This window comes from Sus scrofa, chromosome 3, assembly GCF_054392235.1.
Source record: "Sus scrofa isolate SSC_HxYL_T2T_F1_AM1 chromosome 3, Sscrofa_HxYL_maternal_Yorkshire_Landrace_v2.0, whole genome shotgun sequence".
NCBI classification, from domain to species: domain Eukaryota; kingdom Metazoa; phylum Chordata; class Mammalia; order Artiodactyla; family Suidae; genus Sus; species Sus scrofa.
Window position 1 is genome coordinate 38,119,786 of NC_139385.1, and position 12,824 is coordinate 38,132,609.

Sequence of the window (12,824 nt, forward strand, 5' to 3'; positions counted from 1 at the left end):
GGCGCTGGGGGCGGGCCGGACTGGCACCATCTCCTGGGGCTGTGGCGCTGAGGGCTGAGCTGCCACTGTCACCTTGGGTGTTTGGACCTCATCACCCTGTCCCTTAGCCAATGCGTCATTCCGTTGGCTTGGAATGGAGCCAAGCATCTGCTTGTTAAAAACCAAAACCAAAACCCAAACACAACTACTACGTGTGTGTGTGTGTGTGTGTGTGTGTTGGTGGGGACATAAATCGACCTCTTCAATCCTCCCCATTAGCAGCTTCCAACAAGTGACATTAGGTGAGGCAGACCCGAGGCTTTGGCTGCAAACAGGCTGAACCGGATGCTCCTCTGCTTGGGGTGGGGCTGGGGGGCTGCCTGGCAGAGGAAGGGCAGGGTCTCCGGGTTGCCCCCGTACAGGTCACGCAAAGCAGCTGGCACAGGAGTGCAGCACCAGCCAGAGGCTGCAGGCAGAGAGCGGCCCAGAGGCCGCCTACAAGCTGGAGCTGGACCACGAGCTTCACTGCACGCAGATCCCGGCATGCAGCCACAAGGTGGGTGCTCGAGCCGGGCAGGGGGGTCTGGAAGGTGGTGGGTGAGCACCCTGCACTCATCCTCAGAGAGATGGATTTGCTCGTATGGGACCAGATCAATAAAACACCAACGGAACGAAGAGAGGGAAGACCAGAGGGATTGGAACCTCAGTCTCGTCCTCGCTCTGTTCATTTAGTTGGTGTTTTATTCGACACCTCCTCTCTGCCCAGCCCCGGGGGAAGAGCTCTGCTCAAAGCAGCACCTGGTCTTTGCCATTGCATTGCCGGGGGAGGGTGGAGCACAGGAGACCTGACCCAAATCGAGGAAAACACAGCTGCTGTGGGTGATAAACAGGGCAGAAGCCAAGAGGCCGTAAGGCAGGGAGTCTAAGGGGAAGGCTTCTTTGGGGGAAATCTATTTTAGGCTGACAGTTAAAAGGTGAGACAGTTCTGTCCCCATGGAAGTGTGCTACAGGCCTAGGGAACAGCAAGTGCAAAGGTCCTGGGGCCAAAGGGTAAATGGAGCAATTTAGAAACCGGTGGCGTCAGCAAAAGAGAGACGTGACTATTCCTTTCTTAATTTAGTTCCAAATTTGCTTCTTTCTGGACTGCTACCTCCACGAGGGTGGGGGCTTCTGGCTCCTTCATTCTTGGCTGTCTGGTGCCCAGGGCTGTACCCCCTTGGTATTTGGGGGGAAGTATGTTTCAGTGAATGAATAAATGGATGAGTCTGTGTTGCCTCAACCTTTGGTTCAGAGGTAGGAGGAGGCAGCAGGATGCCATGAGCCCCCAAGTGGGGAGACCTGATCCTTCATAGCTTCTATCCAGGGAGCCAGAGGCTGCTTCGGGAGAATGAGGGATAGGGGGTTCTTGGGTTTATATGAAGCAGATCAGGAGCCCTCTTCCCATGGCCACTGGCTCTTTCCACTCCTTATGAGGGCATGGATGAGGGTGGGGCAGGTTAGTTTTTCACCTTGGTGCCAGAATTTTGGAAACTGCTGTCACTGATAAGGTGAATTGTATGCTAACACAGTATTTTGCAAAATCAAAATCAGTGCAGAAAAATCTGTACCTCCTGCAGAGCTGTCTCCTCGGCAAGCCTGCATCCTGAGGTAGTTGGCCGGGAGGAGGCTCCAGACTGGCCACAAAAGGCTTCCTCGGGGGTCTCCCTGGTGGGGTGTGTCCCCAGGTCCGGCTCCAGCACGAGGAGGGCTCTGGCCACCTGCACTCGCAGCTGGAGGCGAGCTACGGCAGGCACTGGGGTGACAGCAGCAACAAGAGGCGCCTCCGCATCAGCCAGACCTTCCAGAACGACTCGGGCCCAGCCCTGAGCAAGTACTTCATGGAGGTGAGCCCAGCCTCTGCAGGGCCACATCCGAGCCCAGCTGGCATGTGGCAGTTGCCTGTTCCTCCAGGTCTTGGTGGCAAGGATGCAGGCAGCTGAAACTCAAGGCTCAGAGACCTGTGTCCTTGGAGGAGTTAAATATTTGCTAGGGTGCCAAGGACTGCCAAGGGACAGTTTGCAAGGGGCCTTGCGAAATGCAGATTTCCAGCTGCAAAAATGCGTTTTGGAGGAGTTCCCACCACGGTGCAGCAAGTTAAGAATCTGACTGCAGCTCAGGTCACTGCGAAGGCATGGGTTGCATACCCAGCCTGATGTAGTGGGTTACAGGATCCGGCGTTGCTGCAGCTGAGGCTTGGGTTCATCCCCTGGCCTGGGAACGTCCATTGGCTGCGGGTATGGCTTTTTAAAAAAATGCATTTTGGAAACGGCTTTTTTGTAAATCAGGAGTGACTGAATGCTTAGCCCCTGGATGGGCATGGGCTCTTATAAAGCACACATTATCTGAGTTTCTTTTGAAATTGTTTTTTAAAATGTTTAATTGTGGTAAAACACATATAACGTGAAATGGACCATTTCTTTCATTTTTAGGCGTACAGGTCAGTGGCATTAAGCGCATGCGTATGGTTGTGCATCCATCACCACGGCCCATCTCCAGAGCGTTTTCATCTGGTGGAACTGAAATTCTGTCCCCATTAAACAGTATTGCCCCTTTCCCAGCCCTTGCAGCCACTATTCCACTTGCCACCTCTCTGATCGTCACTGCTCCAAGTGCCTCACAGAAGTGGAATCAGACGGTATCTGCCTTTTTGTGACTGGCTTATTTCACTTACCATGATGTCCTCAAGGTTTATCCACATGGTGGCATCAGTCAGAATTTCTTTCCTTTTTATTATTTTATTTTTATTTAATTTAATTTTATTTTTCTAGGGCTGCACCCAAGGCACATGGAAGTTCCCTGGCCAAGGGTCAAATTGGAGCCACAGCTGCCAGCCTACACCAGAGCCACAGCGACTCCAGATCGGAGCCATGTCTGTGACCTATGCTACAGCTTGCGGCAATGCTGGATCCTTCACCCCCTGAGCGAGGTCAGGGATTGAACCTGCATCCTCATGGACATTATGTCAGGTTCTTAACCCACTGAGCCACAGCGGAAACTCCAGAATTTTTTTTTCCTTTTCACATCTAAGTAATACTCCATTGTAAAGATGGACCATGTTTTTTCGATCCATCCTTTCATCCATGGACACTTGGCTTCCACTTGCGACTTGTGTGAATTGTGCTGCTGTGAACTTGGGTGTACCAATATCTGTTTGAGTCCCTGCTTTCCATTCTTCAGGATATATACCTAGAAGTGGAATTGCTGGCTCGCACAAGACTCCTATTTTTAATTTTTTTTTTTTTTGGTCTTTTTTTGTCTTTGTTGTTGTTGCTATTGTTGCTATTTCTTGGGCCGCTCCCACGGCATATGGAGGTTCCCAGGCTAGGGGTCCAATCGGAGCTGTAGCCACCGGCCTACGCCAGAGCCACAGCAACGCGGGATCCGAGCCGCGTCTGCAACCTACACCACAGCTCACGGCAACGCCAGATCGTTAACCCACTGAGCAAGGGAAGGGACCGAACCCGCAACCTCATGGTTCCTAGTCAGATTCGTTAACCACTGCGCTACAACAGGAACTCCTATTTTTAATTTTTTAATTTTTTTTTTTTTTTGGCTTTTTGCTATTTCTTGGGCCGCTCCCATGGCATATGGAGATTCCCAGGCTAGGGGTACAATCGGAGCTGTAGCCACTGGCCTACACCAGAGCCACAGCAATGCGGGATCCGAGCCGCATCTGCAGCCTACACCACAGCTCACGGCAACGCCAGATCGTTAACCCACTAAGCAAGGGCAGGGACTGAACCCGCAACCTCATGGTTCCTAGTCGGATTCGTTAACCACTGCGCCACGACGGGAACTCCCCTATTTTTAATTTTTTGAGAAACTGCCATACTGGTTTCCAGAGAAGCTGCACCATGTTACGGTTTTGCCATCAGTGGAAAAGGGTCCCAGTTTCTCCACAGCCTAACTAGCATTGGTTACTTCCCGTTTTGGGGGGGTGGGTGTTTTGTTTTTGAGAGTAGCCATCCTGATGGATCTTAGGAGGATCTCGTTGTAATTTTGACTTGCATTTCCCCGTTGACGGGTGATGTTGAGAATCTTCTCACGTGCTGATTGGCCATGTATGTATCATCTTTAGAGAAATGTCTTCTCAAGGCCTTAGCCCACTTTGAATCAGATTGTTTGATTTTGTTGCTGTTGACTTGGAGGAGTTCTTTATATGTATTAATCTCTTAAGAGATAGATGGCTTACAAGTATTTCCCCCCATTCCTTGGGTTGCTTTTTCACTCTGTGGGTAGCACGCCTTGATGTACAAAACTTTTTCATTTTGATGTAGTTCATTTTATTGATTTTTACACTTGTTGCCTGTGTTTAGGTGTCATAATGGATAAATCAGTCACCAAATCTAATGGCATGAAGCTTTTCAATCTCATGTTTGCTTTTAAGCATTTTATAGTTTTAGGTACTTCCGTTTGTGACTCAGCGGTTAATGAACATGACTAGGATCCATGAGATGGCCAGTTTGATCCCTGGCCTCGCTCAGTGGGTTAAGAATCTGGCGTTGCTGTGAACTGTGGTGTAGGTCACAGATGCATCTCAGATCTGGCATGACTGTGGCTGTGGCTGGCAGCTACAGCTCCAGTTCAACCCCTAGCCTGGGAACCTCCATATGCCATGGATTGCAGCCCTAAAAAGCAAAAAAAAAAAAAAAAAAAAGAGAGTTTTATAGTTTTCTATAAAGTTTTCATGTTTAGATCTTTGATCCATTTTGAGTTAAACTCTGTCTGTGGTATAAGATAAAGCCCAACATCATTCTTTTGTGTGTGAATAGCCAGTCTTTCCAGGACCTTTGTTATAAAGACTGTCCCTTCCCCTGACCATAAATGTGGGCCATCTAGCATATTCCATTGGTGTATATGTCTGTCTTTTATGTCACTACCTTACTGGGTTTTGTTGTTGTTGTCCCTCTTGTTTGGCTGCTCCTGTGGCATGTGGAAGTTCCCAGGCCAGGGATCGAATCCATTCCTCAGCAGCGACCCAAGCTGCTACAGTGCCAATGCTGGGTCCTTAACCCACTGCACCACAGGGAACTCCACCACCATACTGTTTTCATTACTGTAGCTTTGTGAGACCTCCAACTTTCTTCTTTTTTTTTTTTTTTTTTTTTTTTTTTTGGTCTTTTTGCCTTTTCTAGGGCCACACCTGCGGCATATGGAGGTTCCCAGGCTAGGGGTCGAATCAGAGCTGTAGCCGCCAGCCTACACCACAGTCACAGCAACGTGGGATCCGAGCCGCATCTGCGACCTACACCACAGCTCACGGCAATGCCAGATCCTTAACCCACTGAATAAGGCCAGGGATCAAACCTGCAACCCCATGGTTCCTAGTCAGATTCATTAACCACTAAGCCACAGTGGGAACTCCTGTTCTTCTTTTTCAAGATCATTTTAGCTATTTGGGGGTCCCTTGAGATTCCGCATGAATTCGAGGGTGGAATTTTCTATTTCCACTGCACAAAATACCATTGAGATTTTGATAGGGATTTCATTAAGTTTGTAGATTGCTTTGGGTAGGATTAAATTTTAACAATATTAAGTCTTCTAATCCACAAACACAGGATGTCTTTCCATTTATGTGTGTCTTCTCCAGTTTCTTTCAGCAGTGGATTGTAGTTTTCAGTGCACAAGTCTTTTGCCTCCCTGCTAAACTCTTCCTAAGTATTATGTTGATTTTGTTTTGTTTTGGTTTGGTTTTTGGCCACCCCACAGCATGTGGAGTTCCTGGACCAGGGATCAGATCCAAGCCTAAGCAACAGCTGTGGCAGCGCTGTGTCCTTAACCCACTGTGCCAGGCCAGGGATCAAATCTGCATCCCAGTGCTCCAGAGATGCTGCTGATTCCACTGTGCCACAGAGGGAACTCCATTATGTTTATTTTATTTTATTTTATTTTTTTCCTTATTACTTAATATTTCTGTTTTATTCCTTTTTTTAGATTAGAAAGAACTATGGGAAAATTTTATTTTATTTTTAATTTAATTTTTTATTTAATAAAATCTCCATTATGTTGATTTTAAATGATACCAATACTCCTTGAATAAATTCTCCTTGTGAGAAAATAGCACATTTAAAATAAGGCTAGCAGTTCCCTTTGTGGCTCAGTGGTAACGAACCCAGCTGGTATCCATGAGGATGCGAGTTCGATTCCTGCCTGGCTCAGTGCGTTAAGGATCTGGTGTTGCCATGGGCTGTGGTGCAGGTTGCAGATGTGGCTCGGATCTGGCGTGGCTGTGGCTGTGGTGTAGGCCAGGAGCTGCAGCTCAGATTCAACTCCTAGCTTGGGAACTTCCATATGCCACAGATGCGGCCCTAAAAAGCAAAAAAAGTGGGGGGGGGGCCTAAAATTCCCTTTTACAGTTACCATCCGCATTCCCAGTCCCCTGCCTCACTGCCTGGAGAGAACCCTGGTTACAGCCTAGAGCTCTGGAGAGGGGATCTTTTGCTATTTGTTTGCTCTGTGGACCTGTCACAAGCACTCAGTTCTATTTGGTGGGTCTTGTGCTTCCTTCAGCAATGGATCTTGGAAAGTGACCCCTGCTGTTTTGCAGAAATCTCCTCTACCCTTTTAAACACCTGCATCATGTTCCATATGTGTCCACCCATCCTGAATTTTATCTGGCCATTGCATGTCTAGTGGTTGCGAGGATGGCATGCTGGAACTGCATCAGGCATGCCTCCCCAGGCACATAGCTTGACGAGGTCTCTGGGGCAGGTGTCACCTGCAGAATTTCCAGAAATCTGTGTGTTTTTAATTTGCTGACTCTGACCAATTTGCCCTCCAAAATAGCGGTACCAATCACCCACCTCCCAGTTACGTCCAACAGGAGCAATTTCCATATTCTCCCCAGTACCTGAGTTTCAGCATTTGAAAAGTATTGCTGGTATGGATGGAAAAGGTACCTTGTTTGAACTTGCATTTCCCTGGTTACTTCACAAGGCTCAGCAACACTGTATTGTGTCTTGATTCTGCCATGGCGTCACCCTTTCTGTGAACTGCTTTTTCATACTGTTTGACATTTGAACAAAATTAGCATACGTTTTACTGGTCGGTAGGTGTTCTTTATTTATATCATTGCATCGTAATGGTATTCTAAATTGTGAAAATTTCTTATTTCTGGACAACATCTGGTTCCAGGATTTTAGTGAAGAAATTAGTTTGGTGGCAGCATTTCTGCAAGCCTTCCAAAGTGTGGCAGACACCAAGCTGGGTTCTGAGGAGACAAGTATGAATAAGATAATCTCTATCGTTAAGCTTGGAGGTCTCATTGTGGCTCAGTGGTTAATGAATCCGACTAGGAACCATGAGGTTGTGGGTTTGATCCCTGGCCTTGCTCAGTGGGTTAAGGATCTGGCGTTTCCGTGAGCTGTGGTATAGGTCGCAGACTCAGCTCGGGTCCCACATGGAGCGGCCCTAGAAAAGGCAAAAAGACAAACAACAACAACAACAACAACAACAAAAACGGACAGTGAGTAGAAGCGGGAAAGGCAGACTAATCAATGATGAGCCATAAGTATTACCAGACCATGTGTCCGATGCCCTGTTTGTATTGTCTCATTTAGTCAAGCATTATCTCTTCTCACTTGACAGGGGAGAAGTGGTGTAAACAGACTTGTGAGAGGTCTCACAGCTCGTGAGTGGCAGAATTGGGATTGAAAGTCCAGTCGGCCTCCTTTCAAAACTCAGGCTCTTAACCTCTTAGCTGGACTGGGTGGTACCAGGTTAATGCACTGCAAAATAATACAATGTTGAGTCAAGAGAAAACACTTCCCCGTTCATTCTTCCCAGTATTATCCTGACACCCCAACCAAAGACATCATAAGAAAAGAAAAACGGATGACTATAATTTCATAGAAATACAGATGGAAAATCCTTAAGCAAATAGTACCACACCGAATTCGGCAAAGTATAAAAAGGATTACACACCATGACCAAATGGGGTTTATCCCAGGAATGTAAGGATGGTTTAACATTTGAAACTCCACTAAGGTAATGTATTAATAGAATAAAGGACAAAAACCACATGATCATTTTAATAATCACAGAAAATTATCTGGCACAACACCATACCTTTCATGGTAAAACCACCCAACGGACGAGCAGTGGAAAGCTACTTCCTTGACCTGATAAAGGCCATTATGCAGAAACCCACAGCTAACATCATCTTTAATGGTGACAGACTGAATGTTTTCCCCCTAAGATCAGGAATGAGGTAGGATGTCTGCTTTCACCATTTATCTTTGACATCGTACTGGACGTTCTAACAAGGGTAATGAGACCAAAAAAGAAGAAAAGAGAAAGAGAGATGAAGAAAAGGCATCTAGATTGGAAATGAAGAAGCAACGTTATTTCTGTTTACAGGTAACATGATCTTATATACAGAAGACCCTAATGAACTCACCAAAAAAATCTATTCGAGCTCAAGAAATGAGTTCACCAAAGTGGCAGGATACAGAATTAATATACAGAAATAAGTTGCTGCCTTAGCAATGAAATGCCTGAAAATGGAATTAAGAAAACAGTTTATTTACGATAGCATCGAAAAGAATAACACTTAGGAATAACAAAAGAATGTGAAACTACTACTCTCAAGGAGTCCCCTTGTGGCGCAAGGGGTTAAGGATCCAGCATTGTTACTTCAGTGGCCCAGGTTCAGTCCCTGAACTGGGAAGTTGTACATGCCATGGGTGCAGCCAAAAAAAACAAAAAACAAAAAAACAAAAAAGAAAGAAAAAAAGAAAAACCTAATAATCTCAAAACTACAAAGCATTGTTGAAAGAAATTCAAGAAAAACCTAAACAAATAGAGAGAACCCCATGTATTTGGATATGAATATTTACTTATAAGATGGAAGTACTTGTTTATTTATTTATTTATTTAGTCTATTTGGGGCCAAACCTGTGGCACATGGAAGTTCTCAGGCTAGGGGTCAAATCGGAGCTGTAGCCGCTGGCCTATACCACAGCCACAGCAACGCCAGATTCCAGCCATGTCTGCAACCTACAATGCCAGATCCTTAACCCACTGAGCAAGGCCAGGGATCGAACTTGCATCCTCATGGTTACTAGTCGGATTTATTTCCACTGAGCCACAACAGATACTTCCAAGAATAAATCTTTATGACCTTGAATTAGGTAAGGGTTTTAGAGATATGACACTGAAAGTATAAGTAATAACTATACTTATACATTGGACTTCATCAAACTTAAAAACTTTATGCTTCAAAGGACACCATCAAGAAGGTGAAATAGCCCACAGGATGCAAGAAAATGTCTGCAAATTGTAAGTCTGATGAGGGATTTGTATCCAGAATATATAAAGAGCTCTTACAACTCAGTAAGAAAAAAGAATAAGGATTTGAATAGATATTTCTCCAAAAAAGGTACACAGATGGCCAATGAGCACAAGAAAAGGTGCTCAACCTAATTAGTCATTAGGGAAATTCAAATCAAAATCACAGTGCGGTCCACAGACATAGAAAACAAACTGATAGTTACCAAAGGGGAGTGAGTGGGGGAAGGATAAATTAGGTTGGGATTAATATATGTACACTCTACTGTACATAAAATAGATAACCAATAAGGTCCTACTGAATAGCACAGGGATCTATACTCATTATTTTGTACTAATCTATAAGGGAAAAGAATCTAAAAAACTATGTGTATATATGTGTGTGTGTACACACATGTGTAACTGAATCACTGTTCTATACGTGAAACTGACAGGACACTGTAAATTAAAAAAAAAAAAATGAGATACTACTTCAAACCCACAGCATGGCTCAAATGAAAAACAGACAATAACAAGTGCTGACAAAGATATGGGAAACTTTGAACTCTCATATATTGGTGGGATCATAAAATAGTGAGGCTGTTTGGAAAAACAGTTTGGTGGTTCCTTAAAATGTTAAGCACAGTTGCCATAAAAGCCAACAGTTTTACTCTTAGGGACCAAGAGAATTAAAAACCTGTTTATGTCCACACAAAACTTATACACGAACATGGATAGCAGCATTATTCATGGTCGTGAAAAAGTAGAAACAAGCCGAATGTTCATCAATGGATGGATGGATCAATGGTGTGATTTAGCCACACAATAGAATGTTATTCAGAAAAAAAAAAGTTCTGACATGTGCTACAACATGGATGAAACTTGAAAACACCATGCTAAGTGAATGAAGCCAGACACAAAAGGCCACATACTGTATGATTCTCTTTGCATGCAATGTCCAGAATAGGCCAATTCATTGAGACAGAAGGTGGGTTAAAGCTCTCCGGGGGGGTGGGGGTATGGGAAGGAGGAATGGGGAGTGGTAACTACTGGGTTCAGGGTTTCTTTCTGTGGTGGGCTGGGGCAGGTCCTGGTAGCAGTTAGCTCAGACTCCAGTGGAGAGCCGGTGGAATGGTCTAGTCCGGGAGCAGCATGATCCGATAGGCATCTTGGGTGTGGGTCTCCTCCAGTTTGTGCTGCAGGTGCCCGAAAGGCAGGTGGATTACCGTATGCAGCTGCACCACCTGAGCCTCCGCTGGCCCCACGTGGAGAGCAGCACACACCTGAAGGTGCAGGACAATGGGCGGCTACCCTTGGTGGCAGGCTTGCAGTGGAAGGACACATCCAGGGCCACTCTGTGGAAGTGGGAAGGTGAGTGTCATTGGGGGCATGTCCTTGGCTAGTGGTGAAGGGTTCTGGCCTCTAGCCCTTTGCCCCAGCCAGGTCCACTATCTTTAGTTCAGACCTTAAATGCGTCCCAGGGAACTCAGAGACGCAACCTAATGTCTTAGCCTCACTGAGCCCTATGTTAAAGGCTCCTGCCTACTTCCCTGGCCTTCTCACCCAACTTCCTCCACGGGCCTCCCCGACCTCGTTCCTGTTCCCCAAACCTACCTCAGGGCCTTTGTACTTGCCGTTCCTTCTCCCTGGAACACACTTTCTCTCGTTTAAAACAAGGGATTTACCATAGTTTATCTTTGAATTAATTTTTTTTTACTGAAGTAATACAAGATTTGAAAAGTGAATTAGACTCCGACATGGTTGTTGTGGAAGATGGGTGAGTGTTACCCAGGAGCTCATCATAGTCTCTGTATTCATGAATCTACTGGAAATACCATTTAAGTTTTTAGAAAGTTAACGTTATAACAAATACAGTAATAGTCGGCTTTATGTCTCCCCGTGCCCAATTTTGCTTGAAATGGCGAGCACTGCAGATTCTTTTTTGCTGTTTCTTAGCAGTCCCTCCGTCTGTTGAAATAGACTCTTATTTCTTGCTTTTTCTCTCTTAGGCATATTCTTCATATGCTTCTTACTAGAGAGGATGAGAATTGACCTCATACACCAGTGTTTGGGCAGATACCTGTTTCCCTCCATCCCCCTAAAAGAGTTACAGTTTGTTAATGCTTCACGTTTCCATCACTGAGACGGTAACAGTCCCTTGCAGCTGAGATGCGTGGTGTCCTCGGATCCCAACTTTTTGTTTCTCCCGGAGTTATAATAACCTTTCACCCTCCCCCACCCCGCCCCATTCTCTTTTCCTCCTACTAATTATTCCCAGAATTTTTAGCAGAAGTGCAAAACATCAAATTACTTCTCAATTCTCACATTTTTCTTGTAGACCGACCCCCTTCCTGGAGCCTCTGTCCTTCTGCTCCACTGTAGATCAGTTCACAGCTATGGTCCTGGGCCATCCCTCTGGCGTCATTCTGGGAGAGATTTCTTTTTTTCTTTTTTTTTTTCAGGGTTGCACCTGCAGCACATGGAGGTTCCCAGGCTAGGGGTCTAATTGGAGCTACAGCTGCCAGCCTATGGCACAGCCACAGCAACACGGGATCCAAGCCACGCCTGCAACCCACACCACAGCTCATGGCAATGCCAGATCCTTAACCCACTGAGCGAGGCCAGGTATCAAACCTGCCACCTCATGGTTCCTAGTTGGATTTGTTTCCGCTGCACCACAATGGGAACTCCTCATTCTGGGAGTGATTTCCCCTTCTTCGTCTCAGCCCCTGCTTCCTGCACGCATGTCGTCTTCTTTCTCGGTTAGCTCTTGTTCTGAAGGAGCGCATTTCCCAGTAGCTTCCAGAGAGAGGATGCAGGGGAGGTGTGTTCATCAGCAAGAGGTGATCTGACCAATCACCACAAACTGAGTGGCTTAAAATGGAAACTTATTCTCTCGCAATCCTGGAGGTTAGAATTCTGAAATCCAGGTGTCAGCAGGGCCATGCTGTGTCTGTGATGCCAGGTAGAATCCTCCCAAGCTCCTGGAGGTGGCCATTGATGCCTGGAGTTCCTTGGTTCGTAGCTACATTGCTCTAATCTCTGCCTCTGTTGTCACATGCTGGTGTGTGTGTGTTTATCTCTGTGTGTCTATTTCTAACCTTCTTTCTTTCATTTTTTCCTTTTATAGCTGCACCTGTGGCATATGGAGGTTTCCAGGTGAGGGGTTGAATTGGAGCTGCAGCTGCCGGCCTACACCACAGCCACAGCAGCGTGGGATCCAAGCCACATCTACGACCTACACCACAGCTCACGGCAATGCCAGATCCTTAACTCATTGAGCGAGGCAAGGGGTCAAACCTTCATCCTCATAGATGTTAGTTGGGTTCATTACCAATGAGCCACCATAGGACCTTCTTTATGCCTAACTCCTTATTTATTTTCCTTCCCAGTAATCAGCATTTTTCTACTTAGGTCTCATTATATGTTTAATTTATTCAGAATCTGTCCCCCTCGCCTCCATCACCCCCAGATTGCAATTCCATGAAGGCAGGCGCTGTGGCTGCTTGTTCACTGCCAAGTCCCAAGTGTCTTGAGCA

The 12,824-nt window shown here is 46.0% G+C and overlaps 1 protein-coding gene across 1 annotated transcript in view; it reads left to right on the forward strand.

The window, feature by feature from the left end:
* Window positions 1–12,824, forward strand: part of APOLTP (apolipoprotein lipid transfer particle homolog) — a 177,211-nt gene that overhangs the window by 74,485 nt on the left and 89,902 nt on the right. Inside the window, exons 26-28 of the mRNA XM_021086611.2 lie at window positions 402–535; window positions 1,704–1,862; window positions 10,476–10,656. Coding sequence (XP_020942270.2) covers window positions 402–535; window positions 1,704–1,862; window positions 10,476–10,656 — 474 coding nt within the window. The remainder of the gene's footprint in view (window positions 1–401; window positions 536–1,703; window positions 1,863–10,475; window positions 10,657–12,824) is intronic.